This window comes from Drosophila montana, unplaced genomic scaffold (genome assembly GCF_035044405.1).
Source record: "Drosophila montana isolate Dmon_TW-CO22-7 unplaced genomic scaffold, ASM3504440v1 contig_3200_1, whole genome shotgun sequence".
NCBI classification, from domain to species: domain Eukaryota; kingdom Metazoa; phylum Arthropoda; class Insecta; order Diptera; family Drosophilidae; genus Drosophila; species Drosophila montana.
In genome coordinates, this window is record NW_026998080.1 from 5,335,588 (window position 1) to 5,361,322 (window position 25,735).

Consider the following 25,735-nt stretch of genomic DNA (forward strand, 5'->3'; position numbering starts at 1 on the left):
ATTTACCTGTTATACCTGTTCAAGAATGAACATAAGTTGAACAAATACAAACAATGTTAAACTAAATGTAATAAACAAGCCAAAAGATAAGTGAGTTTACGACCGCGCATTACCAATTCGAGATTAACTAATTAACTACGGGTAACTAACCCAAGTAAATATTCCTTCGTGGGAAGCGAGGTGTAGAGGTGTAAGATGCATTCTGTTATTCAGATCCTTTTCGTTTCAACCCATCAATTACTATGGAAGTCAACTCAAGAAGATATCATCACGAACTAATGCTGGGAAGGTCAAATAATGGAGCTGCGAAATTCTATCACAAGGCTTATGGAGAGGAATTGTGAGGAATGAAGTGTGACCAGGCAATAGAAGATGTTTAAAGGTCTGAACGAAAAAGAAGATCTACCTTCGGAACGCCGAAGATGTAATACCCTTGCAGACCCAACCTTTTCATAAACCTCATAATGCTTTACCCGTATTTATGAAGCACAGGGAAATTAGTTAATGCTGAGTATGGTTAAGGTATCTTGAAAAACAAAAAGTTTTTCAAACAAGAACCTACTTTTTTACTTATCGTTCCTATGGCAGCTATATGATATAGGGATCCGATGTAAGCCAGATTTTGCATAAATGCAGGGAGCATAGTGAAACTTATAAATGCCAAATTTGGTCAAGATATCTAGAAAAACAAAAAAGTTTTCCATATAAGAACTTAGCTTTCGACCGATCGTTCCTATGGCAGCTATATAATATAGTGGTCCGATGTTGATAGGATTTTGTCAATATAAGAGGAGCATAGTGAAACAAATTAATGCCGAGTTTGGTCAAGATATCTAAATAAACAAAAAAGTTTTTCATACAAGAACCTACTTATCGACTGATCGCTCCTATGGCAGCTATATGATATAGTGATCCGATGTTAATAATATTTCGCCTTTATATAAGGAGCATAGTGAAACTAATAAATGCCGAGTTTGGTAAAAATATCTCGAAAGACAAAAAAGTTGTTCATACAAGGACCTACTTTTTGATCGATCGTTCCTATGGCAGCTATATAATATAGTAGTCCTATCCAGCCGGTTCCTACATATGTACTGAGTTCAACAGAAAAAGGGACTTCTGCAAAGTTTCATGACAATAAAACTGAGAGACTATTTCGCATCAAAACAGACAGACGGAAAGACGGACAATATCGACTCGGCTGTTGATACTGATCAAGAATATATATAATTTATGGAGTCATTCAGACACTAGAATGTGACTTCAGGGTATTGTATAAAATATTTAATGGCAGCATCAATGAGCACCAAATTTTAGATTTTTTTTAGATAAACATTAAATGAAGACCTAACCCCCCTGAAAATAGGAGTGAAAGGACGACCAATAGGTGGAGAAAGGATTGTGGATTCTAGTGAGCTTAGGCCTTTACCGAAAAGAGGGGTTTTAACCAATTTTGTTGAGAGGCACGGGAAAGTATTGAAACAATGACTTATTCTGTATCTTTATGGATTATACGAAGGTCCACCTCCCAAAATTTTGTGTATTTAACTATTAGCATGCTGAGTTAGAATATATGTTAGATTAAATGAGTTCGAATATATGTTAATTTATTAATTTATTATGTACACATGTACATATACCCCATACACCGTACCCCCCCCCCCCCCCCCCCCCCCGTATCCCATAAAGGTTCGGAGATTTCTCCTTCTGCCTATGGTATAAAACTCGCTCTACTTGGAATCAGACTTAGATTAAGTTTAAATCGAGCTGAACAGATTTAAATGAAAAACTGCAAGATTCGAAAAACTATTTATCTGATTTTAAGATTGTTCCGTTCTAACGGCAATTAATAACTTCTGCTGAATGAGTAGTAAATTGTTGATCCTTACTTTCAGTGCGGCCGGAAAGGGTTGTAAATGTTGTATGTTCCATTGAATTATATTTCTTGCCACCGGCGAGTAGCTGTTGAATCTCGAGAAGCGTTTTACCTTTCGTCTCCGGCACGCAAATTAGCGTCCACACGAAGCCGACGAATGCGATGCCGGAATATACCCAAAATGTTGCCGCTGGTCCAATATTATCCTTCATAAGGGGGAAGAGTTTTGTGACCAAAAAGGCGGAGAACCAGTTTACGGTACCCGCAATGGAGCCGGCGACACTTTTGACGTCCTCAGTAAAGAGCTCGGCCATAATAAGCCAAGGCACGGGCCCAAGACCAACGGAGCCGGCCATCATGAACACGATTATACTGGTAATAGGCAGCCATCCTATAGATGCCACTGACTGCGGGTCTTGCCCCATCATTTGGAAATACACACCCATTAGGCAGGTGGTAATGACTATGAAGAAGGAGGAAACCAGCAACAGAACCCGTCGCCCAACCTTGTCGATTATCAACGTGGCCACAAGAGTCATAATCAGCTGAGTAATTGCGATCAGAATAGTACAGATGCGGCCGCTGAGGCCTGCACCAACGTCCTCGAAAATGGACGTGGAATAAAACGTAATGGCATTAACACCTGTCCACTGCTGCAGAATCTGCAGCATGACCGCAATGCCAATTCCCTTGAGGGTTATGGGACGTCGCAGAGCAGTAAAAGTGCTAACCTTGGGCTCATCCACGTTCTTGGTTGTCTCCTCCAGAATTTCCCTGAGCTCGTAGCTGACATCGCAGTCCTTGCCACGCAGCCAGAGAAGAGACTTGGTTGCATCTTCAGGTCGACCTTTCATGACCAAATAAACTGGCGATTCCGGCATAAAGAAGTGCACCGCGGCAAAGATTAGAGGTAATATGGCACAGAGTGTATTGATGTACAACAGCGGAAGGAAGCCGCCAACAATATACCCGTATAGCAATCCCAAGACAATGTTGAGTTGAAAAAAGCTGCCCATCGTGCCACGTGTGGCAATAGTTGATATCTCCGTGGTGTACATGGAGGCAGTCACACAGAAGGCACCACCGCAAACGCCCAGAATGAAACGTCCAAAATAGAGCATCATCACATTCTGTGCAAAGATCATCAGAATCCAGCCCACCATGTACGGCGGGATCAGGGCCAACATTGTCGGTCTGCGGCCAATCCAGTCGATAATGAATCCTGCGGGTATGCAAACGACGGTTGCACCGAGTGTTAGTAGAGAGGAGAGCCAGCCGAATTGGTCGCTGGATATTGGAAACCCGTAAGCTTCCTCCTCCGTCAACATTTTCTCTACGGGTGCTGACCAGCCCATACTGGCGCCCATACAAAAGGCTCCAAACGCTGCGGACAAGCCGGCTATATATTGTGGCAGTACTTTTGCTTGTGCCATGTCTCTGTTCTGTTCACTTCAATGGCTAAAATAAAACTGGCCAACCATTTCTTGGCTTAAAAGAAACGCTGCATTGGATAATGGCAAAACTGTGTGCCGTCGGCGTCGCAGCTAGCGTTGATTGCCCTTTCCCTTTCCTTTACCTTTCTGAATCTGGAACTGAGGTGGGAGTATAGCATGGGATATGGAGGAACATTTAAAGACCCGGAATTGTTCCCGTACCATATAAAAAGAGTCTCATTTGGCCTGATCGTTCGTGTTGTGAGAGTTGATATTTGTAAATAGCTCGGAGTAGATCTAGTCGAGACCTAGTCGAGCGGCACACACTTAAGTACTTAACTCGAGGGTCGTCTGTCGGTCATCGGGCGAGGGGGGCAGCGGGAACTGGCGCTCACTGAAGTCAGTCTCGTGCACTTATGATAAGCGTATTGGAATTTTTTAGCTAGGGAATTCATACTTTGTCTGCCCTTGTAGAGAGAAGTATATTAGTTTTGCCTAGAAACGTGTAACGCGTCTCATATAGCTATATTGTCTTCTATACAAACTGGTTAGCTTTTGATAAACCACATGCGGAGATCAGGACATTCGGACAGTCGGAATCTTAAGCATGATCAGTCGAAAGTTGTTTTAGTTTTTCAAGATTTCTTGATCAAATTAAGCATATTTTTAATAATATATATAAATTGTATGTATATATAGGATGGAAAAAGTGTATCATGGAAATCTCAGATCTCAAATATAATAAAAAGTTCCTATAGAAACCATTTCTCAAGCTAGATGTCTGGTAGAGTGTTAAAAGTTCGGCGTGACGAGGTTTTCAGATTTCCAATGCAGGATTGTGGACACGTGGACTTATCAGCCGCTGTTAATAATAATTTGAAATGGTTTAAAAAATGTCTAGATTCCTCAATTTTGTACAATTTCCAAGTGTTTATTAATTATGTTTTGCGTTTTTGTTTTTTTTTTTTTGTATCGTGTGTCGTGTTTTATATATAATACGAATTTAAATATATATATGCATTTACTTAAGGTCTACAGAATATTAATAAACAGTTTTCGGGCTGCTTTTTTCGTGGTTTCAATTTGGGTTTTTTGTTTATTGTGTTTATTAAATGTTTGTTATTTGCACTGAGAATATTAACATACATATTTCTATGATAAGTCGAATGGAATTGCACAAACTTTTTTGAATTGGACACAAAAAAGTTGCTAGAAATAAGCTTCTGTCGTAGCGCAAATAATCAATTGATTAATGTGTTTTAAATATTTATCTGTTTTATTCAAATGTTTCAATTGCTTTCTAAGGCCCAGGCAATGCTTGTTCTCGAGTGTGTTATGCTGTGAAAAGCAGAAAGTGTTTAATAAATTGAATGAATTTCAGTTAATAAATATTGTGCCTTACAACTTTACATGCTATGGCAGTTTAATTTGTTGGGAGTTTTCTTTTTATTTTCTTTTCTTTTGTTTAATTCCTATTGGATTGCTTGTCATGCTGTTATCAAGCGTTATTTGAACAAATACAAATACAAACATTTAAGCACATTTACTTACAATAAGAAACATATCTGAAATTTCGAATCCTTGCCATATTTTTGTTTCTTTTGAATTATTCAACTTGTTTCTGCTTTACGGTGCAAATTTGTATCCTTTCCTCATAATTTATTTGTTGTACATATACAAATATAGATATATATTCATACATATATATATATATATATATGTGTGTGTGTATAAACAGATTTACGTACATAAAAATATATAATTATTTGTATAAAAAACTAATACATCTCTATTATTTATTATTATGTGTGTGTGTGATTGTGTGTGAAATTGTCTGAATTTATAGAAAAAGAAAAAAACATAATTTAACAATACATCAATAATTATAAAACATTTGAAATACACATAATTTGCTTATCAACACACACTCGCATGCAAAGAATATCAAAATGTTTTTGTTGCTTTTTATTGCGTTTAAACAAAATATTGCATAAAATATGTAAATTAACATATTTGTATATATGTTTGTGTCTGTGTGTCTGTGTGTGTGTGTGTTTTATCAAATAAATTAGCACAAAGTACAACAAACTCTTCAAATCGTTTTTATCGTGTGTGTGTGTGTGTCTGTGTGTGTGTGCCCAAGTATTAAAATTTGAATCTATGAAATCTTGAATTCTTTTTGTTGTTGTTGTTTTTTGTTTTTGTCTACTATGTAATGTTTTTACGTAGTATATTTAAGCGCTTAGAGAACTATTAGATTTGCATTTTGTATTGAACAGCGGCAATTGTCAATTAAATCTTATGAGTTGTGTGTAGCGGATCGTGTATTGTATAGACTTGAGTTTAGACTATATATTTTATATATATAGATATATATATATATAATGTTTGCTTCTTATTTTGTATTCTGTTTTAATGCCGTTCATTCTCTTGTCGTCACTTTAGCTTCTTCCTCTTGCTCTTCGTCTTCCTCTTCAACTTGTTCAAGTTTAGCTGCTCATTTGTTGCTGTTTAATGCCTCTCTCATAATATTAATATTTTATTTGTTGCTTTGTTTTCGTCGTTTTCATCATCGTTTTCCCACTTCCGTTTCTCTCCTCTCTCGCTCTCTCTCGGTTACACTGTCGTCCCCGCCTGCGCGTTGGTGATTGGTTTTTGTTGCTTAGGCCTCGCTCTTCTTTTTCTCCTTCTTCTTCTTCAAAAACGATGGTGTGCGCAGGCCCTTCTTCTTCTTCTTGTCTTTCTTGGGTGAACCGTCCGTGGACACATCCTGGAACCGTAATAGAAATTTGCAATGAGAATATCGTTTGCCTTTAAGTTAGTAAAACGGAGCAGCGAGATATGCTGTTAATTTAAGAGAGTTAAGAGAGTCGGAAGAGAGCCGCGTAAAAGTACCTGATCTGTACTAAATACTTCACCAGAAGCTATATGTGAAATACGGTAAGTCTAGCTATTAAATTTTAAGAGATTTCGAAATCGATTTTAATCAAGGCGAGTTATCGATAACCGGAAACAAACTCGTACTTTAATAGGTTCTGGCTAGATGGACTCGGCTATTGATGCTGACCAAGAATATATATACTCTATGTGGTCGGAGACGCTTCTTTCTGCCTGTTACATACATTTGCACAAAGCGATTATACAATTTTAAACCACCCATTTTTATATGTACCCAATTTGGATGCCATATGTTAAGCCTGACTATGTTATTAAGATCGGACTACAAATACCGATTTTATCCAAGAGTGAATTACCAATAATTCTTTCTAAGGGTAAAAGAAAGATTGTTTTTTACGGAAACACTCGCGTGTTTACAGGGTGTCTCCCAGTCGAGCACTGCCGACTAAAGCACTTTTGTTATGGAGATGGAAATCCATCTGTAGACAACTTACCTCTTTACTGCTCTGTGAGAAGGTGCTTAGATGCGCCTCCGAATGGTCGCCATTTTGTACGTTTTCACCTGTTGAGTGCAGAGAAGGAAGATCAAGAAATTAGAAATATTGGATGAATTATTTGGTCTGCCGTAGCCACCAGATGGATATATGTAACTCAATGGACGCACACAAAATCATATAGTATATGTATAATATATGTAATACTCTTCACCATTAAAGGACGCGTACAAAAATTAAGTTCTCCGAAAGAGAACCGAAAACATGTAGGATGTCAGTATATATGTGTGTATATGTATATGTATATGTATGTGTATGTGAATATGTATTTTGTGAGGTTTTAGTACAAATATGTTAGCTGAACAAACACAAGCATGCATACAATAATTAGCTTAAAAACAATTAACAAACAAATGAAAAGTGCAAAAAATGTTACCTGTTGTTGTTTTTTCTTTTTTTTTTGTAACTTACATGAAGTGCAATTTAGATATAATATAGAGAATAAAGCTTGCGCAGGACATTTATTATAGCTTGAAGAATCAAAGTATCTTAAGAATATATTGTGCTTAATTATAATACATGGCCAAAATTTTGTAGGTAAAGAAAAATAACAGAAAAGACAATTCAATGATGAACTTTTAAAATTATTAACAAAAAACAAATGTTCAAGTGCCAAGTTGAGTAATAGTTGGATCGATTAAAAGGAATGGACTGCCTAGATGGAGCCTACTTGGCCCGGGCTCGCCTCACCACGCCCTTAATATCGTCCCGCATCTGGGAGATGCGCGTGCGACAGTCATAGATGACGGCACGATTATGCAGCTCGTGAGCGCGTATGATGCTATTCAGCAGATGCTGCAGCTCGTGCTCCAGCGTGCTGAGCAGACGCTGCAGTGCCTCCGGCTCGGGATAGCTGTGCGAGGCGGACGTTGGCGTCGTTGGCGGCGCCAGTGGCGGGGGCGTATCGGAACCGGCCAGCGCCACATAGCTGTAGGTGTGGCAAAGCGCCGGCGCCGAGTTGCAGCGCTGCAACAGCGACGTGGAGGCGGTGGGCGAGGCAAGCGGGGCACGGGAGGGCTGCTCCGATGACTGCAAGAGATGTACGGTGCGCTGCTGCATCGCCAGCTGCTGCGATATATAGTGAATCTCGTCGTCGATGACCTTCTCCAGCTTGGAGCGGAACTCCTGCTCGTGTGCCTGCACGGACTGCACGCACTCCGTGTTGCGCAACGAGACATTGATCAGAATCTCGATCGAGGAGCTTTTCAGCTGAGATTCCGCCTCCGGTGAGCTGCTCAGTGTCAGCCTAATATGCTTGCCCTGACTGTACGCCTCCGCCTCCTGGGTGGAGGAGTCATTGCTGGTGGTGCAATGGCGCTCGCGTCTCCCAGCCCCGCTGCTATTTATGTTATTGCTGTTGCCGGTTAGTCCGCCTAATCCGCTGTCGTCGCCGTTCTGGTACATGGCCTGCTCAGCCTCCGGCTTGTCGGTCGCTATGCCGTCATCCTTGGGCAGCGCATGATTGTCCGGCAGAAAGCTGCGCAGCGTATAAGTGCTGGGATACATGCTGTCATCGTCGCGGTCCGGCTCCGGCTGGGCAATCATGTGCGGTTCGTGTATGCTCAGCATGGAGCTGAACTGCGCGGTCAGCTCGTCCAGCGAGTCGTCGGCGCTCTGCTGGCAACTGCTGCTGGTTGCCGCACTGTTATTGCGCTGCTTGCGCGACGGCGTCCGCTCCAGTTGTATCTGCATCTCGGAAACGTATGAGGGCGACGATGTCTCGGCTAACGCTGCGGCCGGACGCCTGCCGCTCGCGTTGAGCACATTAAGCATCCGGCGCTTGGCAAAGCTCAGATTGGCCAGGTCTATAAAGGAGACGACTCGCTCGCGCTGCTCGGACACCGTCTGCCAGATGCTCTGGTTGGCCGGATGCAGCGGGATGCTGGGCGCATTCGCCAGGGGACAGTTGAAGCCGTAGTGCGAGAAGGTGCGAAACGGTGCAGCTGTCGGATTCATTATGCTAGTATAGCTGCTGTCACCTGCCCATTGCCTGCTGCTGGCCTGCACAGGTGTGCTGCTGGCAGCCAGATTCACAGCGAAGCTCTCCTCCCCGCCGACCCCTGTCTGGGTGTTGTTCAAGGTGCCGTTGTGGCTGCTGCTCAGCAGCGGATAGTTGTGCCTATATGAGGCATCGATTTTGTATATTACATTAGCCTGGACGCACTGAAGCCGTGCAACACATGCGTCCAAGTAGCGCTGCACGGGCGCATAGAGAAAAGAGTATTTGTGTGCCAAATATGAGCACATTGCTGGGAGAAAGAGTAAACAGAGGGAGAGAGTGCGGGCGGCGCAGTTCGCAATGAGTGTGTGTGTGAGTGTGAGTGTGTGTGTGTGTGTGTGCGGGGTGTGTATACACGTAGACAGGGCACGACAAAGGGGAACATTCGAAGAATCAGATAGTGGGAGCTTAAACGTTAACATTATCTGTAAAGCTAACATTAACAGTGACAGCAACGGTAACATTAACAGCAACATTATTCTGTAATCTTCACATGTTCAATCAACTAGGATATAAAATCTTTAAATTTTTTACGAAAAAGGTAACATTCGAAGAATCAAATAGTGGGAGTTTAAACGTTAACATTATCTGTAAAACTAACATAGACAGGGCACGACAAAGAGGAACATTTGTGGGAGCTTAAACGTTAACATTATCCATAATACTAACATTAACGTTGACAGCAACGGTAACATTAACAGCAATATTAATATGTAATATTGACATGTTCTATCAACTAGAATATAATATCTTTCTCTTTTAATTACACATCGATTAATTATTTATTCACTTTTATTGTTCTTTTAAATAAAAATCATACAATCCACCATTGTTATTATTATTTTTGTATATGTTATTAAGTGTGAAAAAAAGATATGGGTGCAGTTCAAGCGCATGCCAAGTGTAAGTACAATAATAAAGTAAAATCAAGAAAAACGTATATTTTTAAAAAGTAGGTAGGGACTTTTAAAATGCCTGCTGACTTGGCACAGATGTGGCAAAGAGTCGAAAAGGCTTTTTAATGGAAAACTCAAATTCAAGCCAGACTTTTTGAAACTAATATTTTTACTCTTGCGAATGGGGCTGATCTGCTTTGGGCTCAGGCTGAGCCAAGTCGGTTCTGATTTCTTGTTCGAGGGCCACAGCTTGGTTTTTTTCATTTTGTGATATTTCTAGAGATTGCGACGAGTCGCTTCCAGGCACAAGTTCTGCTGGCTGCTCATCGCTCAGTTCCACAACAAAGGGGCCAAAGTCATAAACCCCATTTAGGGGCCATTCGATTTGGTGTGGATCACTTGCCGCATAGCCCGAGCTGCCACCAAAGAGCAAACGCGTGTCGAGTTCCAGTTCCAGCTGCCCATATTCATTAAAGCCGCCCACTGGCAGCTCGACCTCAATCGAGAACTCTTCAACATTCTGTGGACTCATATTGTCTGCTGTCATGGGACCTATTTCAGCAATTGGCTCAAACGTATCTGGCTGCAGTTCATTTCCTTCGGCCTCGTCCTCGTCCTCGTCCTCATCCTCTTCCACCTCTTCCTCGTCATCTTCTACCTCAAATAAATTCCAGCTGACGTTTTCGGCAAACGGCTGATAAAGCTTTGCTTTATTCACATCACCCACTTCGCCGCGTGGCGCTTGTATGTCGCCCAAGGACTCGTCGGTGACATGGAGTGTTCCATCTGTTAGCGTACATTGCGTATCTAATACAACAATTTCGTCCTCGTCCGTCTTTTTGGGTGCATTGTCTTTGCCGCCAGACTTGCGCTTCTTCTTGCTAGCTGCTGCCGAGGTGTTGGGTTTGTTATCATCCTCGGCGTCATCCTGTACAGATAGCTGTAAATCGTGATGCGTTTTTAGCAGACATTCTCCGTCAGTTGAACTGTCGGAGTCGTAGCACGTAAAGCTACGTTGAATATCCTTTGGCGGACTTAGATTAAAGTTGGCGCGGTTTGAGCTAAGCGAAAAGCCAGATGAGATGACATTTAAACGTCCGTTCGCATTGCCATCTCCTCCTTCCTCCTCCTCAGCACAGTCCGTCCATTTCTCCCCGTTATCCGTGGCATTGCCAGCAGGTTTGATATTTGACTCATTTGCACGAGCCTCTTTCTCCAAGGATCGTTCTGGCTCAGCTGTATCATCCGCATTGGGAACTGCTTGACTATTGAGATTCTTCACTTCTTCATTAACCGATTCTTGCTGATCATCAAATTCTTGAGATCCAGTTTTTGCAGAGTTCTCATCAGTCATCTGTTCTTCCATATCAGCAGAGTCGTCTTCATTCAGACTTTCTCCTCCATCCGGCAAGCTGCTTGTGGAAGTAACCTCCACACTGTCGAATCTATTGGAATTTCTATTCGCAACCGGGTCTTCAAAAGCTGCTGCCGAGGGCTCGTTTTCGCTTTCGCTTTCGTTGTCCGTGTCATTGGTGCCCGTCTCAACGTTTCCGGAGGAAAGATCCATAGTGTCCTCCGGCCTGCTGTCTGTCGTCGTCTGCGAAGGTTCTGTAAACTCATCCGTATTTCCGGTGTATCCTTCCGCCGCGGCGGCTTCGCTTACTTCACTCACCTGCGTTTGCGATTCCTCCTGGCTATCGGCAGTTGCAGCTTGACTTGTGTTTTCTGTTGTCTCACCGGCGGATAGTCGAGGCTGTAGTGCCTCATCACTTTCATCTCCTATCTCTTGCTCCGCGGACCTTTCGCCAGTATTTCTCTGACTGTCGAGGCAGATTTCCTGCACCTCGACAACCGTATTATCGTCGGCGCTGTAATACAAGGAGCTGCCGGTTGCATTGTTTTTGTTTTCGGGTGTCGATGCAATCTGCTTTGAAAGCGCTTCGTTCGGTTGGTCCTCCTCCGTGTTTGCCAACTCAAACGTGGTGCTGGAAAGGTTCTGCATCAAGGCATCGCCCTGCTGCGATCCAGCCGAATCTGTACAGTATGTACTACTCGATATGCTCTTATGCAAGATGGGCCGCAGGCTGCGATGCAGTTTGGGTGTCTGAGTTCCGATTGGTTTGCGCCGCTTGGCGTATGGCGTGGAGGGCGAGTGAATCAGTGGATAAAGCAGCTGATTTGGACTAACTGATCGGCGCTTCTGTCCGCTGATGCCACGTGGAGTCGTGGGCAGGGAGACCCACAGGCGAGCGCTACTGCTACGTTGCTCGGCCTGGAACGTGCACACGGACAGGGCATCGCTGGTCTTGGCCAGACCACGCCTTAACCTTAACCTTGCTGTTGAGTTTGTGGAGGACTTGGAGATTGCTCGGGGTTTGCCGGCATTGCGTATATTCTCCTGAATAAAGTTGCGCTTCTTGCGGGGACTGCTGCGGAACACAAACGTTGTCGAGGATATGGTGCGCTCCAGCGAGGGTCGCGCAGTCGGCGAAGATGACCTACTGCTATCCTGGTAACTGTCCCAGGAGCGTGACAAGCGTGGCGTCGTTGCCGTAATCAGATGAACATGCGCGGAGGAGCTGGCAGGTGCGTTAATATTGTGCATGGAGAAGGAGGATGGACGCGGCTCGCTGCTGAACTGGAAAAGATGGGGTGTATCGAGAGTGGGCGATGCTGTGGGTGGGCTTCTGTAGATGTGTGTGCATGTTTGAAAGGTTTCCTCTGCACCGGTGACCATACGCTGCAGCTTGCAGGGCGTTAGCTTGTTGCGTATACTCTCATCAATCCTGCCGAATATGGACTCCCGTTCCTTCAGCTTGTTCGCCTGGATCCGCTCAAGTATCTCGCGCTCCAATGGCGAGAACATGTCGTTGTCAGTGGAGGTGCATTCCCTGTTCGGAGTCGCCAGCTCAGCTCGAGTTGGCTGCTCCGCAGACGACGAAACTTCAGCTCGACAATCCGATTCCCCCATGTCTGTGGTGTATTCCTCATTCTCATCCACATCCTTTTCATCAATATGTCCGCACTCAACATGGTCTTTATGGTTTAAACTGGGCAAGGGTGTCACCGGTTTCTCAACATCTCGCTTTTCCTCGTGATCGATTTCGGCTTGAGGCTCATCTCCTTGCTCGGGAAATTCCTCATCTGTGCTAAAGTTTGGCGGTTGAAAGCGTTGCGGCTCGGAAACTGAAGCTGTATCGTCGGCATCGGCGATATTCTCCAAGCTGATGGCCCGAAAAAGCGAACCGCTCTCCATAGACTCGTCTGAGCCGGATTCATCTCGCACACCAACCACTTGCAGCTTTTTGGTAGTGGCCACCAGTTTTTCTAGATTCTGACCCGCTACGCAGAGACTTTGCTCGAACTCGTGCAATATTTTCGGTATCTCGGCGGCTGCCTGGTGTTGCACATCGCCACTGCAGGATTGGGACGACTGTCTGTCGCCAGAAGATGACTCCTGGTCAATGTACACTACATCTGCCTCGACTTTCTCCTGCAATTCCTCGCCATGAATTGGTTGCCTCAGCCAACCGTATGCCATTAAAGTCTGAGCCTCCCCTGCCTCCAGCGACATTGTCACCGTACGCTCCAGAGTTGCTGGGACTTCGTGTTCCATCTCTTCCTTGGCACCAAAGTACTGTACGTGATCCTGCCACAGCTCCTGGAACTCCAACTTGCGGCGCTGGCGCTCGTCACGCGTCATCAATTGTCGCTCAGCCTGCTGCTGGTCAAGCTCCTTCTGATCCGTATCCTGGCCCTCATTCTGCTCGCAATTGGCACCAAATTGCTGGGTAATCTCGAGAGTAATGCGGTGCTCAGTGAGCGGTTGCTGGGCTTGGCCGCTCTCGTCCTGCTGTGCTCCTTGCTCCTGCCAGTTGCCAAAATTCCACACCTCCGTAAGGTCTGTTCTGGTCTTTTCACGATCAGTTGGAATAAAGCCGCGTCGCATATCTGCAGAAGGTGGCGCACTCGTTGCACTGGCCGGCGGACTGGTCGTAATATCGCTGCTAAACGTTCGGATGCCAGGCACATAATTAACATTGGTGGACTCCTCCGAGAAGTTCAGACGTTCGATCTGTGCCAGAAAGTTGCTGCTCATTAGAATGGAGCTCGTTTGAGTGCTGACATGGCAGCGCACGCTTGTGAACAGCTGCTCCTCGAACTCCTCCTCGTCATGCAGCTCGGTCAGAGTAGCCAGCTTTCGGGGCGTGGCTGGGTAGCTGCCAGAGCCGCTAATCAGATCCTCTGGCTCCTCCCCGCTGCTGCTCGCAGCACTGCGGCGCTGCAGCTCCGGCTTGAGGCGCAGCAACTGCTCAAAGCAGAACTGGCACAGCTGCTCGTAGCGCGGTGTGGCGAAGATCTCCTCGTAGCTAATGACCCGCTGCATGGGCCGATAGCGGATGCACTCCGCACCGCCCGGCAAATGGCGATGTTCGGTGCGCGGCGGCTGTCGCGGCGAATTGAAGCCAAAGTGAGAGAGCGTGCGATAAGGAGGCGGCAGCCCATTGGCCAGCTGCAGCGGTCGGCGAGGCGTAGATGATTCGTTGGTGTTGTTGGTGCCCGTGCTGGAGGTAGCGCTCGAGCGATTACCGCTACCCCGATAGTAGGCCATGTTTTGCAGGTGTTCCGAGTGCAGGGCGTGCAACAGGACAGAACAAATCTGGGGCTGACAGCAGCGACCCAAAGGACCAGCCCCATACGCGTAGGAATAAAACTCTCCCGGAAGGACTTTTGACGGCGCGAGGGACTCGGGCTTCTGTGTCAAGTCAGCAACATTTTGGGCATGCAGACAGGGACTGGGACAAGAGTTTGGAGTAGAGTTGGGATTAGTAAAAGCAGAGAGCAAATCGCGACGACACTTGCTAGTCGAGGCAGGAACACTCTCGTTCTGAACGTGACCCTGATGATTCTGGTTCTCCTTGTCCAGCTCATCGTAGACTAAGTCGATCTTCCTTTCGTCGCTCGACGTCTGGACCGTGTCAGTACCAGTTTCTTGAATTAGCGTTTCTTTGCGGTTGATTTAATGGAGGGAAAATAACAAAGGAACATCAGTACGCTTGCCTAATAAATGATTTGACTAGCAAGACTTACTCTCGAGCGCACCTCAAGCATAAAGCCTGCAACTTGGGCGTTCGGAATCAACAAAATTCGCACCTCAAGATTGCGGCACTATGACTTGCTACTCGCCGATACGTTAAATACCTATGAGTATATAATATATATATACGTACATCGAATATTCCATACCTACATCGGTAATCAATGCCTAAATAAAAATATATGTATGTATCTCTATGAGGTTTAAGCCCAAAAACCGAGCAATATCATTGTGAGAACTATTATATAAATGAGATTGAGGAAATGCACTCCAAATGGTTTGTTTCGTGTTTTCTACTGACTAGGTTAGGTAGGTGCATACAAACATAGGTGATTTGGCTAGTTATTAACAACAATAATAATGGAATGGGGGTCATTAGTTTGAATATATGTTGTATATATATACATATGCAGCAGCACTTTGTACTGTCCAGGTACTTGAGTAAATATTAGGTACAATTGAGTACAATTGCAATTTGGGGTTAGGTCTGAGATAGTGAATACAACTTGTTCGTTACCTCGGCCAGTTGGTGGCTTGCGATTTGTTGCTGTATGAGAGCGTTCGCCGTTTATAAAACTAAGTGTAGCTAAAATAGTATTGAGAAATAAACGTACATAAATTCACATATTTGTGTGCTGTTGATAACATATTTGAGAGCATTAAATAAACCTATAAATGCATTAAAGTTCAAAAGACTTAAGCTTAAAAATATGTTTAATTATGTTAGTATCGAATCATGCTTTGTTGTGTTGTTAGCTGTCGTAGCAAGTTGAGGGTTTTTCTATTAGCTTTGAGAATTGAAATAGCAATAAACAGAAAACAGCTGCAGTTCTTAAGAAAAAAGAAAACCAACTAACTAATATATTTTTTGCGCGAAACAAAACAGGCTCAAAACACGTATGCGAAGCTAACAGCGCTCTGATTTTGGTTAAAATAATGTCCTATGTTAATTAGCAGAGCAGAGCTGCAAAGCAAACTGAATGCAAATGTTAATTAACAGAGCGGATGATTAGCAGACATGTATTAGTTCAATGAGAGTATGCAGAATACATGAATTTTGATTTTTTTTATCACTGGTCTACAAACTATGCACGAGTATTATTATTTTGGATTTTTTTTTGCTTTTTACTACACACTAGTCCTTAAGGGCTGCACTCACCTCTAACATAAAATGTATTTGTACTAAACTGCATTTGTATTTTGTTTTCGTTTATTTGAGAGTGTAGAGATTTAAAAGCACAGCAGCAGCAGCATTGCAATGCACACACACACATGTACAAAGTTTGTTTTTGATAGTAGAAAATGTAGTAGTAGTAGTAGTAGTAGTAGTACAAAGTAGTAGTAGTAGTATTTGTGTTTTGTTGAGCTTCGCTGTTGTTGTTTTGTTTGTTTTTTTTGTAACCTACACACATTCTAAAAACATTTGTATCTACATAACTTTAAAGAAAATTTGGTCGCCAGTTTATTTGCGCTTGTGCTTGGCTAGAGGGATTAATTTAGGAAAAATTTGGAATTACAATTAGCCAAATTGTAGTAAGAATTCTGTTCAAATAAAATGTGCACAATAAACAAATCAATTATACAAAGCAAAACTGCAGCTGTAGTGGAAAGAACTTGGGAAGGGAAAGAAGTTAAAAAACTTCCACATCTTGCAACTAGAAGTAGTTTGTTTTTATCGTTGTTGTTGCTATGATATTTTCTTAGTGTGTGGCGAAAGTAAAAATCATTTAATACACGCCGTACAACAGGTGAATCCTTAAATAGTAGTAGACAGAATAGTAGTAGATAGTAGCAGATAGACAGACAGAATTGTATTTGCACAGTTCGCGGTGTTGGGTTGAAAAGTATGTAACAGAAGAAACGTAATCAAAAAGAATTGGTATATATATTGTTTACAGGAAGGAGGTCGAAACCGTATCGAGAGCTACGAGTACTTTCTTTTTAACTTTCGATATTAATTGTTATGAAATTGTTGTATTTGTATTCGTGTGTTGTGTGTTGGTTGAAGTGGCGGAGTAGAGTCAAAAATAAAAGGAAAATAGCATAAGTAAAATTAAAGGTTAGCATATAATAATTTTTACATAAGATTAGTTTCAAATTATAAAATATTGTTTAATATGACAACAAAAATACTTGATTCAATTTCTACTTTAACCCTATAAAAATAATAAAAGAATATTCAATTAAACGACAAAAAAAAAATGCTGTTTACCTTTGAGGACTGACAAAATAACATAAGACAAAATGCATACAAATAATAAATCAAAGAAATAAGCTTAGAAAAAACTTGAACAAATTTCGTATCACAAATCGGAGGATTCTGTTTGAATGTATTGGAAGAGGGGGACATAACTGGATGAGTGTGTGTGTATAAATTCAATTAAGTGAACGTAGACATAAAACAATAGGGAGAAAACATAAACAATTGGGATTAGCTCTTCACTTACCATCACTCAGCACGACCTCAGCCTGGCTGGGAATGGGCGCCTGCTGCGTTTGAATCTGTATGACTTGGTGTTCTATCCGGCACAAATAGAGGAACTCAATGTTGGTCAAAGATTCTCAGAAGGGATTATAGTTTTAATTCTTACCCGTTTCTGGCTCACTCTGTGCGTGTTTTGCATGTGCATGTGCACCCGCCGCCTGCATCGAGTTGAGTGCCTCCGATTCCGAAAAGTCTGTGTCGGTATCTGTGGGCAAAGCGTATGTATTTTAAGCGTACGTTAAAGGATTTAGTATTTAGTGAGATCTTACATTCACCATGAATGCTCTTCTTTTTGCGCTCCACGGTACGTTTATATTCGTTGAGCTCATCGTCTGTCACATTGTCGAAGGGATTCTTGGCATAGGGCGCCTTATAGACTGTCGCATTATGTTGGAATCCGCGCTGTATGATGCCCTTGGAGGCGGCACCCATTAGCACCACATGGTCACCAGTTTGCGAGACAGTAGCATCTTTGATGCGATTTGCCTCATCCCAGGTAACGCCCTCCAGTATGTGCGATTGTGGGCCAGCGGAAATAAGGTCCGCGCGTCGATTGTCCTTGATCTATCAAATAATTAAATTAACATTTAGATTGATCTAAAGTTTGGCATTGGGCTTCTGTTACTGACTTGCTGTTGGACCCGCTTAAACTCCTTGGTTGTGGTTCCAGCTGGCACAAATTGCAACGGATCCTCGATTCGCACCGGCGTCGAATGGGTGGGCGAATCTTCGGCTACCCACTATTCATTTGGTTTTCAAGGGTATTACGTACGGGCATTTTAAAAAGGTCATTCAACGGAGATAAGCAATTGAAAAGGAAAGAGAAAGAAATTTGTTTTAATTTAGATTTCAGGTTTTGAAATGCAAGTGCTTAAATCTGATAAACTCTATTCATAAATACCCTACACAAAATATGTTAAGATTACATTTTAGTGATATGTTTCTTCGTTAGTTTCTTCAAAAACACATTTTACAATACAATATGAATGCTCCGTCGGATAATTGCACACAAATGCAAGCAAATGTTAATCATAGTTGAAACATGTTTTATTTAAATGCAAATTATAAATAAATGAAATACAAGCATAAATGACTTTGTGCCTTAAGAAATGTAAATAAACAATGAGGACAATTTACAAATAAACTTAAATCATGCAAAGAAAAAGAAATTTGTGTGTTCAATATGAACAAATTATAATAAAATGAAAGAGAAAATTATAAGACATGCGTGATCAATGGATAATTGAACGTTTTCTTAGTGTAATGAATTTACACAATCGGAATTGTTTTGATTTAGCATTATTTAAAATATAACAGCTAGCATTTAATACTTAGTAACAAATGTCTTTCTCTTTCTTTGCATTGTTTTTAAGGCAAATAAAAATGGGTATTTCCCTAAAAAGGCACAAAATCATCTATGAGATTTAGTTTTGTATTTCGTATATATTTATTTGATTAATGCACAATTACAATTTATAAAGCATTTCATATTATTTTGATTTAGCATTAGTTTCGTCGTAATAATATATTTTGTGGCGAATTTGCTGCATTTGGGTTACAAAATAAAGTATCTCCGTTTTGTTTCACTTTTAACTTATATTCTATTACTTAATATGCGTGAATTTAATGAAAGCATGTAGACAAGTTAAGAGGCAGAGCTAGTCAATGAGGGCTACAACAAATAGTTCTATGGCTGGCTAATTGGAATGTTTTGGTTTGAATCGAGTTGTGAAGAGTTTAGGGGATTGTTTAAAAAATTTCCCTATGTGTATTAGGAAACATATTTGCACGGATTAGTCAATGAACCTCAACTAATTTCCCTCGATTTCCTTGAGGTTAACAACTTTTTGTGTTTGCTGTTGTGTTGTTCGTTTATCTTCAAATGTTATGATCTCTACCTTTGTGATTTTCTTGGGATCTGGAGTGCCAGTTTCCAGTACCTCGACCTTCTGGTAAACATTGGGCGAGTTGAGCCAGCGACTGCGATCGCCGCCCTTGCGCAGATCACCCTTCTTCCAGATGCTGTGAAAAGTTTAATTATCAGAAAATTTCTTTTAAATTGTTATTGAATACGATTGCATACCCCTGTCTGAAGAGCTCCTCCTCCTCAAGCAGATAGCCTAATGAGGACACAGCTGGTGGCAGTTCTACATCGTTCTTAGGCTTTGGCGGATCCGATTTGATCAGCGGATGGCGGTAGATGTACCCAGTGCGATAACCGGCATTGTCGAGCATCCGCATGAGTGCTTCGAACTCCGCACCACCCACACGCCACTTGGGCGGATTACCTATTTTAGGCGTAGGTTCCTCTTTGCTGGAAGCGGCGCCATCCTCATCAGTTGTAATGGCGGCAAATTTCTTTTCCAAGTCCGCTGGTGGGCGACGCGACTGCTCATAGATAAGCTTGCGCGACTCCTCAGGTATGAGCACGAGGTTGTCAATGCCAACTGGCAGCAGCTTCAGCTGCGTTTCACACGCCTGCACAATGTGGCAGGCAGCAAAGAACGTCTCCTCGATGGTCTCGCCGCAGCACAAGGCGCCGTGGTTGGCCAGCAGAATAACCTTAGAGTTGGGACCCAGGTTGCGGACCAAACGGTTGCGCTCATCCTCGTCAAACAAACCGGTGTAAGCGTGTGTGCTAATCTCGCCCAACACGCAGGCATCCTTGGTGAGGGCCAGCAGGCCTGTCTTCAGCGAGGAGATGGCCACCACGGGACTGCAGCCAATATAGATGGCGCAACGGATGTCGGGACGCGCTGCATGAACCACCGAATGCAAGACAAAGTCTGTAAGGTAATAAAGCAATAAGTAAATAATTTTCTCATTTTTCCATTATTCTGTTCACTTACGGCTCTTGTTCACCCCAAAGTTGGTGGTGCCCTGTTCGACAATGTGGCCCTGCATGTCGACTTTGTTGAGGGAAGAGGCGGTGACCTCATGGTACAATAGTCCATACGGATTGACCAAAAAGTACTCCTGATCGACCTTTAGGCGGGCCGTGATCTGTGCTCCCAGACCCTGTGTCCAGCCGTTCAGGTCTAGTAGCCGGAATGTGGCAGCAAGTTTGCACCTGAGTATCTTCTCGCCCTTGGCATAGCCCAACGATTCCACGCCGCGTATATCGTTGATGGGCACCATGCAACTGCTGCTCTTAAAGACATTGCTTACTCGGTTAACGGGCACGCCCACAATATCAGACAATTGCTGCAATATGCCACTGGCACCTGCGCCGCCCTCGCGTGCCGAATCCACAATGCGCTCCAGTTCCTCACGGAACAGCTTCGATCCCATGATGGCCTCGACACGCTTGCGTCGCTCCATTTCCCGCATGTCCTGCAAATAGGATATCGTTGAAATTTTATTTTTATTTTTGTATGTTCAACTGCTGCATACCTGTTCAATGTCCGCGGGACGTGCTTTACTGTTCTCATCTTCCTCACCCGCGGTTGGATCTATGCCGTTTTGTGGCGGTTGCTCTACCTCAGTCATGTTTCAGTTTATTTTTTATATTTTAGTTCAAATGCTATAAATACACAAAGTATGCAAGGCATACAAAAATATACAATTAGTTATTTTTTATCTAAATAAACAAAAAATTGGTTTATATATTCTTAATATGTATTTGCCAACTGAAAATTTTCAACTGACCTTAAAAAGTGCAGGCCAAAACTTTTGGTTTCCGTTATGAAAAGGGGGTGGCGTGCCAACAGCAAAGGAGTGGGAAAGAGCGAGAGACAGAGAGAGAGAGAACGGCAGAAAGCACTTGTGACGCCTGCATAAAACTGCAAGGCGAGGCGCAAATGAACCACCCAACATTTATTAAACAACCACAGCGAGAGAGAGAGAGAGAAACTTGAGAGCGCAGAGCGTGAGAGCAAAGGGGAAATACGTATGTATGTGTGTACAAATGCCTGCATGCGCTGTGAATGGCAAAAACAAAAAGCACTTGAGACAAAGTTCCGAGAGCCGGTCGGCTTTTCCATTTCGTTTTCTTTATATGATTATATGTATATATTTTACAACTAGACAAAAAATTCTTATTGTGGGTGAAAATAAATTTCGGCTGCTTGACAGTTGCAAAGTAAAATTATTAGGAAAATATGTTGCCTTTTTTCATTGGGGTTTAGAGCGCAGCGGAGCGAGCTGTTGCCCACGAGAGTGTGAAAATAAACGTGCGGCAACAGATATGGAAAAACTATTTTAAGATCATTTGCTTTTATTTAGATATGCATGTATTTGGCTTTTAACGAATTTAAATTGATGCCTAAAAACAAAATGAAGAAAGTGGCATTAAAACATATGTATGTATATATACACACACACGCATATCCACACAGACAAAACACAAATAAATGACAGACAGACCGCATCTCAAGCGTAAAGACGGGCGAGTGCAGCGACGTCGACGCCGCTGCGCCACTTAAAACAAATAAACAACTATAGAGAAAAAATGCGTTGCTCGTTTAATTTTAGGCGTGGTGGTTTGAATGGTATTAACCTTCAATTTGGATTCCGTTGTCTCCTCTTCTTTGAATGTGCGTGCAAAACGCAGGCTTTTTGTACATGAAAGCATAATTTCAATCTATTATAATGATTATAAATAATGTACGTACAATAATGCGGTTAACAAAATAAATTATAGCGTAAATTTGCAGTTTTCGAAAAAACCATAAATATGTCGACAATCAAGAGAGTTAATCAAACAATAAATATACAAATATCAACGATTCGTAGCACACATGAAAGCATATTTCGGTAATTTAAGGAAGAGGCCACAATGAGTACGCGACAAATGAAGCTTTTGCAACACTGTAAAACAACAGTTGCACAGTGCAAAAGAAAGTGTGCCGCCTACATATGTATCTACATCGGCTGCTTTGAACTTAGCTTATTTGTATTATTATTATTATGGGGAAACGAGCAAAAAAAAAAAAAAAGAAAGAACCCGTTGCTCATTGTTATTATTGGCTTGACAATTGCACATCGAGCATGCAAATGTGCATATTTAAAGTGCATTTAAGTGCTGTTGTTTTTTTTTTTTGTGCTGTCTTTGCTAATTACGACGAATGTGTGTGTGTGTGTGTGTGTGCTGCTTATGGCTGAGTGAACGTGTGCCGCACATTTTGATTGACAGCCTTAAACGAGAAGGAGCAACAACAACAACAACGTCAGCAACGTTGCCAGGTAATTGAACCTTTGCTCTGTGCGTGGGCGACGACAGAGAACTTTGGATCAAATCAAAGAGAATAATTTTCGAAAATAAACGTTTTTCAAGTGCCCAGTTTGAGTGGGCAGCGAGCAATAAACTTAACGAGCCATCGCTAACGCGTAGGAGTTGCGCATCTACCAGTGTTGCCCTACAGAGTTCATATTCTGTGTAGGTGTTACGGCTGTTGTAGGTGTTGCTGTAGGCCTGCCTGTCTGTTGATTAAGGCGAATCTGCAGCGGCCCACAAATGCATCCTCCGTTGTTCTGTGTAGAGTCACTACTGAACATGTTTTGTTGTTATGGTCACACTGGTTCTCATTTATAGCCAATAGTGCCAGGTCATCAACAAATTAAAAGTGTAACGATAGTTTTTACAATTCGCGAACAAGCAGCTCGGTTTATTGACCTTTTGCCAATGCCAGCGCCGTTGCATGCAATGTCTAATCGGATTTCAATGGCCCGCAAAGACAAACACAAACACACACACACACACACACACACACACAAATCTAATTAACTTATCATGTGATGCGACAAAGTGAGGTAATAGAGCGCCGGTGTCGGTGCCTGTGTTAAAGTAAGAACGATGACAATTGCCGCGACTCGCGAGGCAAGCTCCGTCTTTGGGTTGACCTTTTTGCACGGAAACATCAATTCAATTTAGGCGAGGCTGACGCCAACATTTCTGTCGGCTGTTGACATTATGCAATTACATCACACACGAGACACGCCCATTATTTAAATGCTGTAGAGTTGCGCTGATATTGGGTGTGAATATTGCGTGTGACAAATTAACCATGTCATACACCTTGCCCCAACAGAACAGAATGTTGACAACAAGAGTTGTACGATAACCTTTCAATATGTAAACCCGACATGAACAAGGCATGAATGTAACTATAAAAGTTTTACTAACTTTGACTAAATAAACATATGTAATCCAAATAATTTAATTGATTAATTGAATAGTTCGAGTTCCCGATGAGAACCTTAAGGCAAAGTGTATCAGGAATCAGCTCGAACCGCAAACAGAACCTCAAACAGCTGCTTTCATGTAAACGCGTTTACATTTCAGCAAGTGCTAAATTATGCTCTTAATCCATTTATTTTGTTAATTATCATATGCACACACACTTGAGGGCGGCCAATTAACCCCAAAGCAGACACCCTCTATTTAATTTTTACACTTGCGCTGGCGTTAATTAAATTGCTCAAGTATTCAGTTATCGTTACTGGAGAAATCTTACGTAATATTTCTGAAAAGCAGAGCACAAAAGCAGCAATAAGGTCATCATCATCTCAAACATCATCAATGAATCCATTCAGCGTTCATAATGCAACAAGTCACTCAGTCAGTGGGGCAGTCAACGCCGCTGAGAGATCGTTCAGTTTTCTGGAGCAAATATGTCCAAGTACTCGACAAACAACAAATAACAATAATAAATAGACACATAAATAAAAAAAAAAGTGCAATAAACTGTACGAGCTGTGCGTCAAGTGTAAATAATCATCATTTGTAGCTGTCAGTGATTATCATTGCAAAGCGAACAAAAACATGAAATATTGTGCATTCATTCATTTTACTGTAATGCAAATAAGTCTAAGCTTTGGATTAAGTTGATTTAGTTGATGGGGCACCAATTGATATGGATAGAAATCAAAATTAGCTAGCCCTAGCAGCACTCAAATAATTCCTAACTAACAAGAATAGAAGGTTGTCGCAGGAATGTTAATTTATCTAAATATATAATACCCTCGCGAGCATCATAAACAAAAACTAATCCAATAGTTTACTTGAGTTCAACATCACATCGAGTGTTCAGTTGACAGATTTATTTTCTAAATATGAAGAACAACATATATAAAATTTAAAATTACATGGGTAATCTAGTTGCCTTATAGATTGTAACTGTTTTGTGGGAAAGAGCAGATTCAAATTTAAAATTTAAAAATATATAAAAATGTAATTGAACAAAATGAAATTATAACCATAATTCGTTTTAATTTAATTGCCCTCTACAAATTCTTTTTACAGGTTACAAAGGCGTAATGTATATACTCAAAAGTAAAACCTAGGCGGATCGGAACTGCCTTAAAGTCTATAACAGAATGTTGTATAACTCTGACGCTGCTCTCCATTTAATAGACGAGCAACGTAAAAAAATATACATCCAGTTTTATATACGAAACATTGTCGGCAAAAATCGCAGATGTATTTTCGCAAAATTTGCAGTAGAGCGTTTCGGTAAATAAACGTAAAATTAATTAAGTTGAATGGCAATTGATTTTCAAGCAGCCGCCCAATACAAATTTTTACTAGTTGCGTTGAGCGAGAGTGTAATATATAGTCATATACCCAAGATAAAGCCTAGGCGGATTTTAACCGCCTAAACTAAATTCTGTTTAAAATCAGTAACATAATGTTGTATAACTCTGACGCTGCTCTCCATTTAATAGACGAGCAACGTAAAAAAATATACATCCAATTTTATTTACGAAACATTGTCAGCAAAAATTGCAATTGTATTTTCACAAAATTTGCAGTAGAGCGTTTCGTTAAATAATAAACGTACTATTAATAAGCTCTTTTATTTAATTAAATATTTATATCCTTTTATTTAATTAAATATTTATATCCTAACTAATCTCATATTGTTAAAAAATATCACTACTAAGATACATTCAGCCAGAATTACAACTTAAAACATTACATACAAAAAATAAATTATTAAAACAAAATGTAAATGAAACATAATTCATATAAATTTTAATTTTTATTTTTTTAATTCGATCTCGTTTGTCAATTATTCCTGTTTCGTAATCGAAATAATTAAAAACACTGCATCTAAATATGTGTATGTGATAAATATAATCAAATAATCGAAAACCAATGTGAACAATGTTGTTGCAAGGCATATAACATTCTTTAGACAAGATGCCTTCACAAGCAGTCGTGGCCGAGTGGTTAAGGCGTCTGACTCGAAATCAGATTCCCTCTGGGAGCGTAGGTTCGAATCCTACCGGCTGCGAAAGATTGATTCTTTATTTTTATGTTTTCTACAGAAAACAAATTTCAAAAACATTTTACACAATGAACCGACAACATAAAGTATAAATACAAAATTTTTTATTTTGCATTTACCTTACAAATTTCTTTGCTTACACAATTTGCACAAAGCAACTGCTTGGTTTTAAGACCTGCATGATTCAACTGTTTCCGTGGTGTAGCGGTTATCACATCTGCCTAACACGCAGAAGGCCCCCGGTTCGATCCCGGGCGGAAACATG

At 41.7% G+C, this 25,735-nt stretch overlaps 3 protein-coding genes and 2 non-coding genes across 13 annotated transcripts in view; 2 read left to right on the forward strand and 3 right to left on the reverse strand.

The window, feature by feature from the left end:
- Positions 1–1,708: 1,708 nt before the first annotated feature.
- LOC135432286 (facilitated trehalose transporter Tret1-2 homolog) lies at positions 1,709–3,358 on the reverse strand. The gene has a single exon (XM_064687892.1). The coding sequence runs from the start codon at positions 3,307–3,309 to the stop codon at positions 1,837–1,839; it is 1,473 nt and encodes a 490-aa protein (XP_064543962.1). The 5' UTR covers positions 3,310–3,358; the 3' UTR covers positions 1,709–1,836.
- A 1,336-nt stretch (positions 3,359–4,694) lies between these two features.
- Positions 4,695–25,735, reverse strand: part of hts (adducin 1-like protein hts) — a 32,607-nt gene continuing 11,566 nt past the window's right edge. For 4 of the 9 annotated variants that reach the window (XM_064688101.1, XM_064688100.1, XM_064688102.1 and 1 more), the window contains 9 exons: positions 20,633–20,762; positions 20,089–20,572; positions 19,323–20,025; positions 19,138–19,261; positions 17,869–17,979; positions 17,509–17,803; positions 17,346–17,444; positions 17,202–17,273; positions 7,192–9,010 (listed from right to left, as the gene is read on the reverse strand). In XM_064688101.1, coding sequence (XP_064544171.1) covers positions 7,428–9,010; positions 17,202–17,273; positions 17,346–17,444; positions 17,509–17,803; positions 17,869–17,979; positions 19,138–19,261; positions 19,323–20,025; positions 20,089–20,572; positions 20,633–20,728 — 3,567 coding nt within the window. In that variant the 5' untranslated portion in view covers positions 20,729–20,762 and the 3' untranslated portion in view covers positions 7,192–7,427. Of the gene's footprint in view, positions 6,086–6,701; positions 6,770–7,191; positions 9,011–15,270; positions 16,510–17,201; positions 17,274–17,345; positions 17,445–17,508; positions 17,804–17,868; positions 17,980–19,137; positions 19,262–19,322; positions 20,026–20,088; positions 20,573–20,632; positions 20,763–25,735 lie in introns of those variants that run through there. The other 5 variants (XM_064688105.1, XM_064688104.1, XM_064688107.1 and 2 more) reach the window with 5 other exon arrangements.
- Positions 9,620–14,768, reverse strand: LOC135432365 (uncharacterized). Its single transcript, XM_064688035.1, has 2 exons — positions 14,748–14,768; positions 9,620–14,667 (listed from the first exon to the last, which is right to left on the reverse strand). The coding sequence occupies exons 1-2, from the start codon at positions 14,766–14,768 to the stop codon at positions 9,826–9,828; spliced, it is 4,863 nt and encodes a 1,620-aa protein (XP_064544105.1). The 3' UTR covers positions 9,620–9,825.
- TRNAS-CGA (transfer RNA serine (anticodon CGA)) lies at positions 25,395–25,476 on the forward strand. Its single transcript has one exon. It is a non-coding gene; the product is annotated as a tRNA-Ser (tRNA).
- TRNAV-AAC (transfer RNA valine (anticodon AAC)) lies at positions 25,661–25,733 on the forward strand. Its single transcript has one exon. It is a non-coding gene; the product is annotated as a tRNA-Val (tRNA).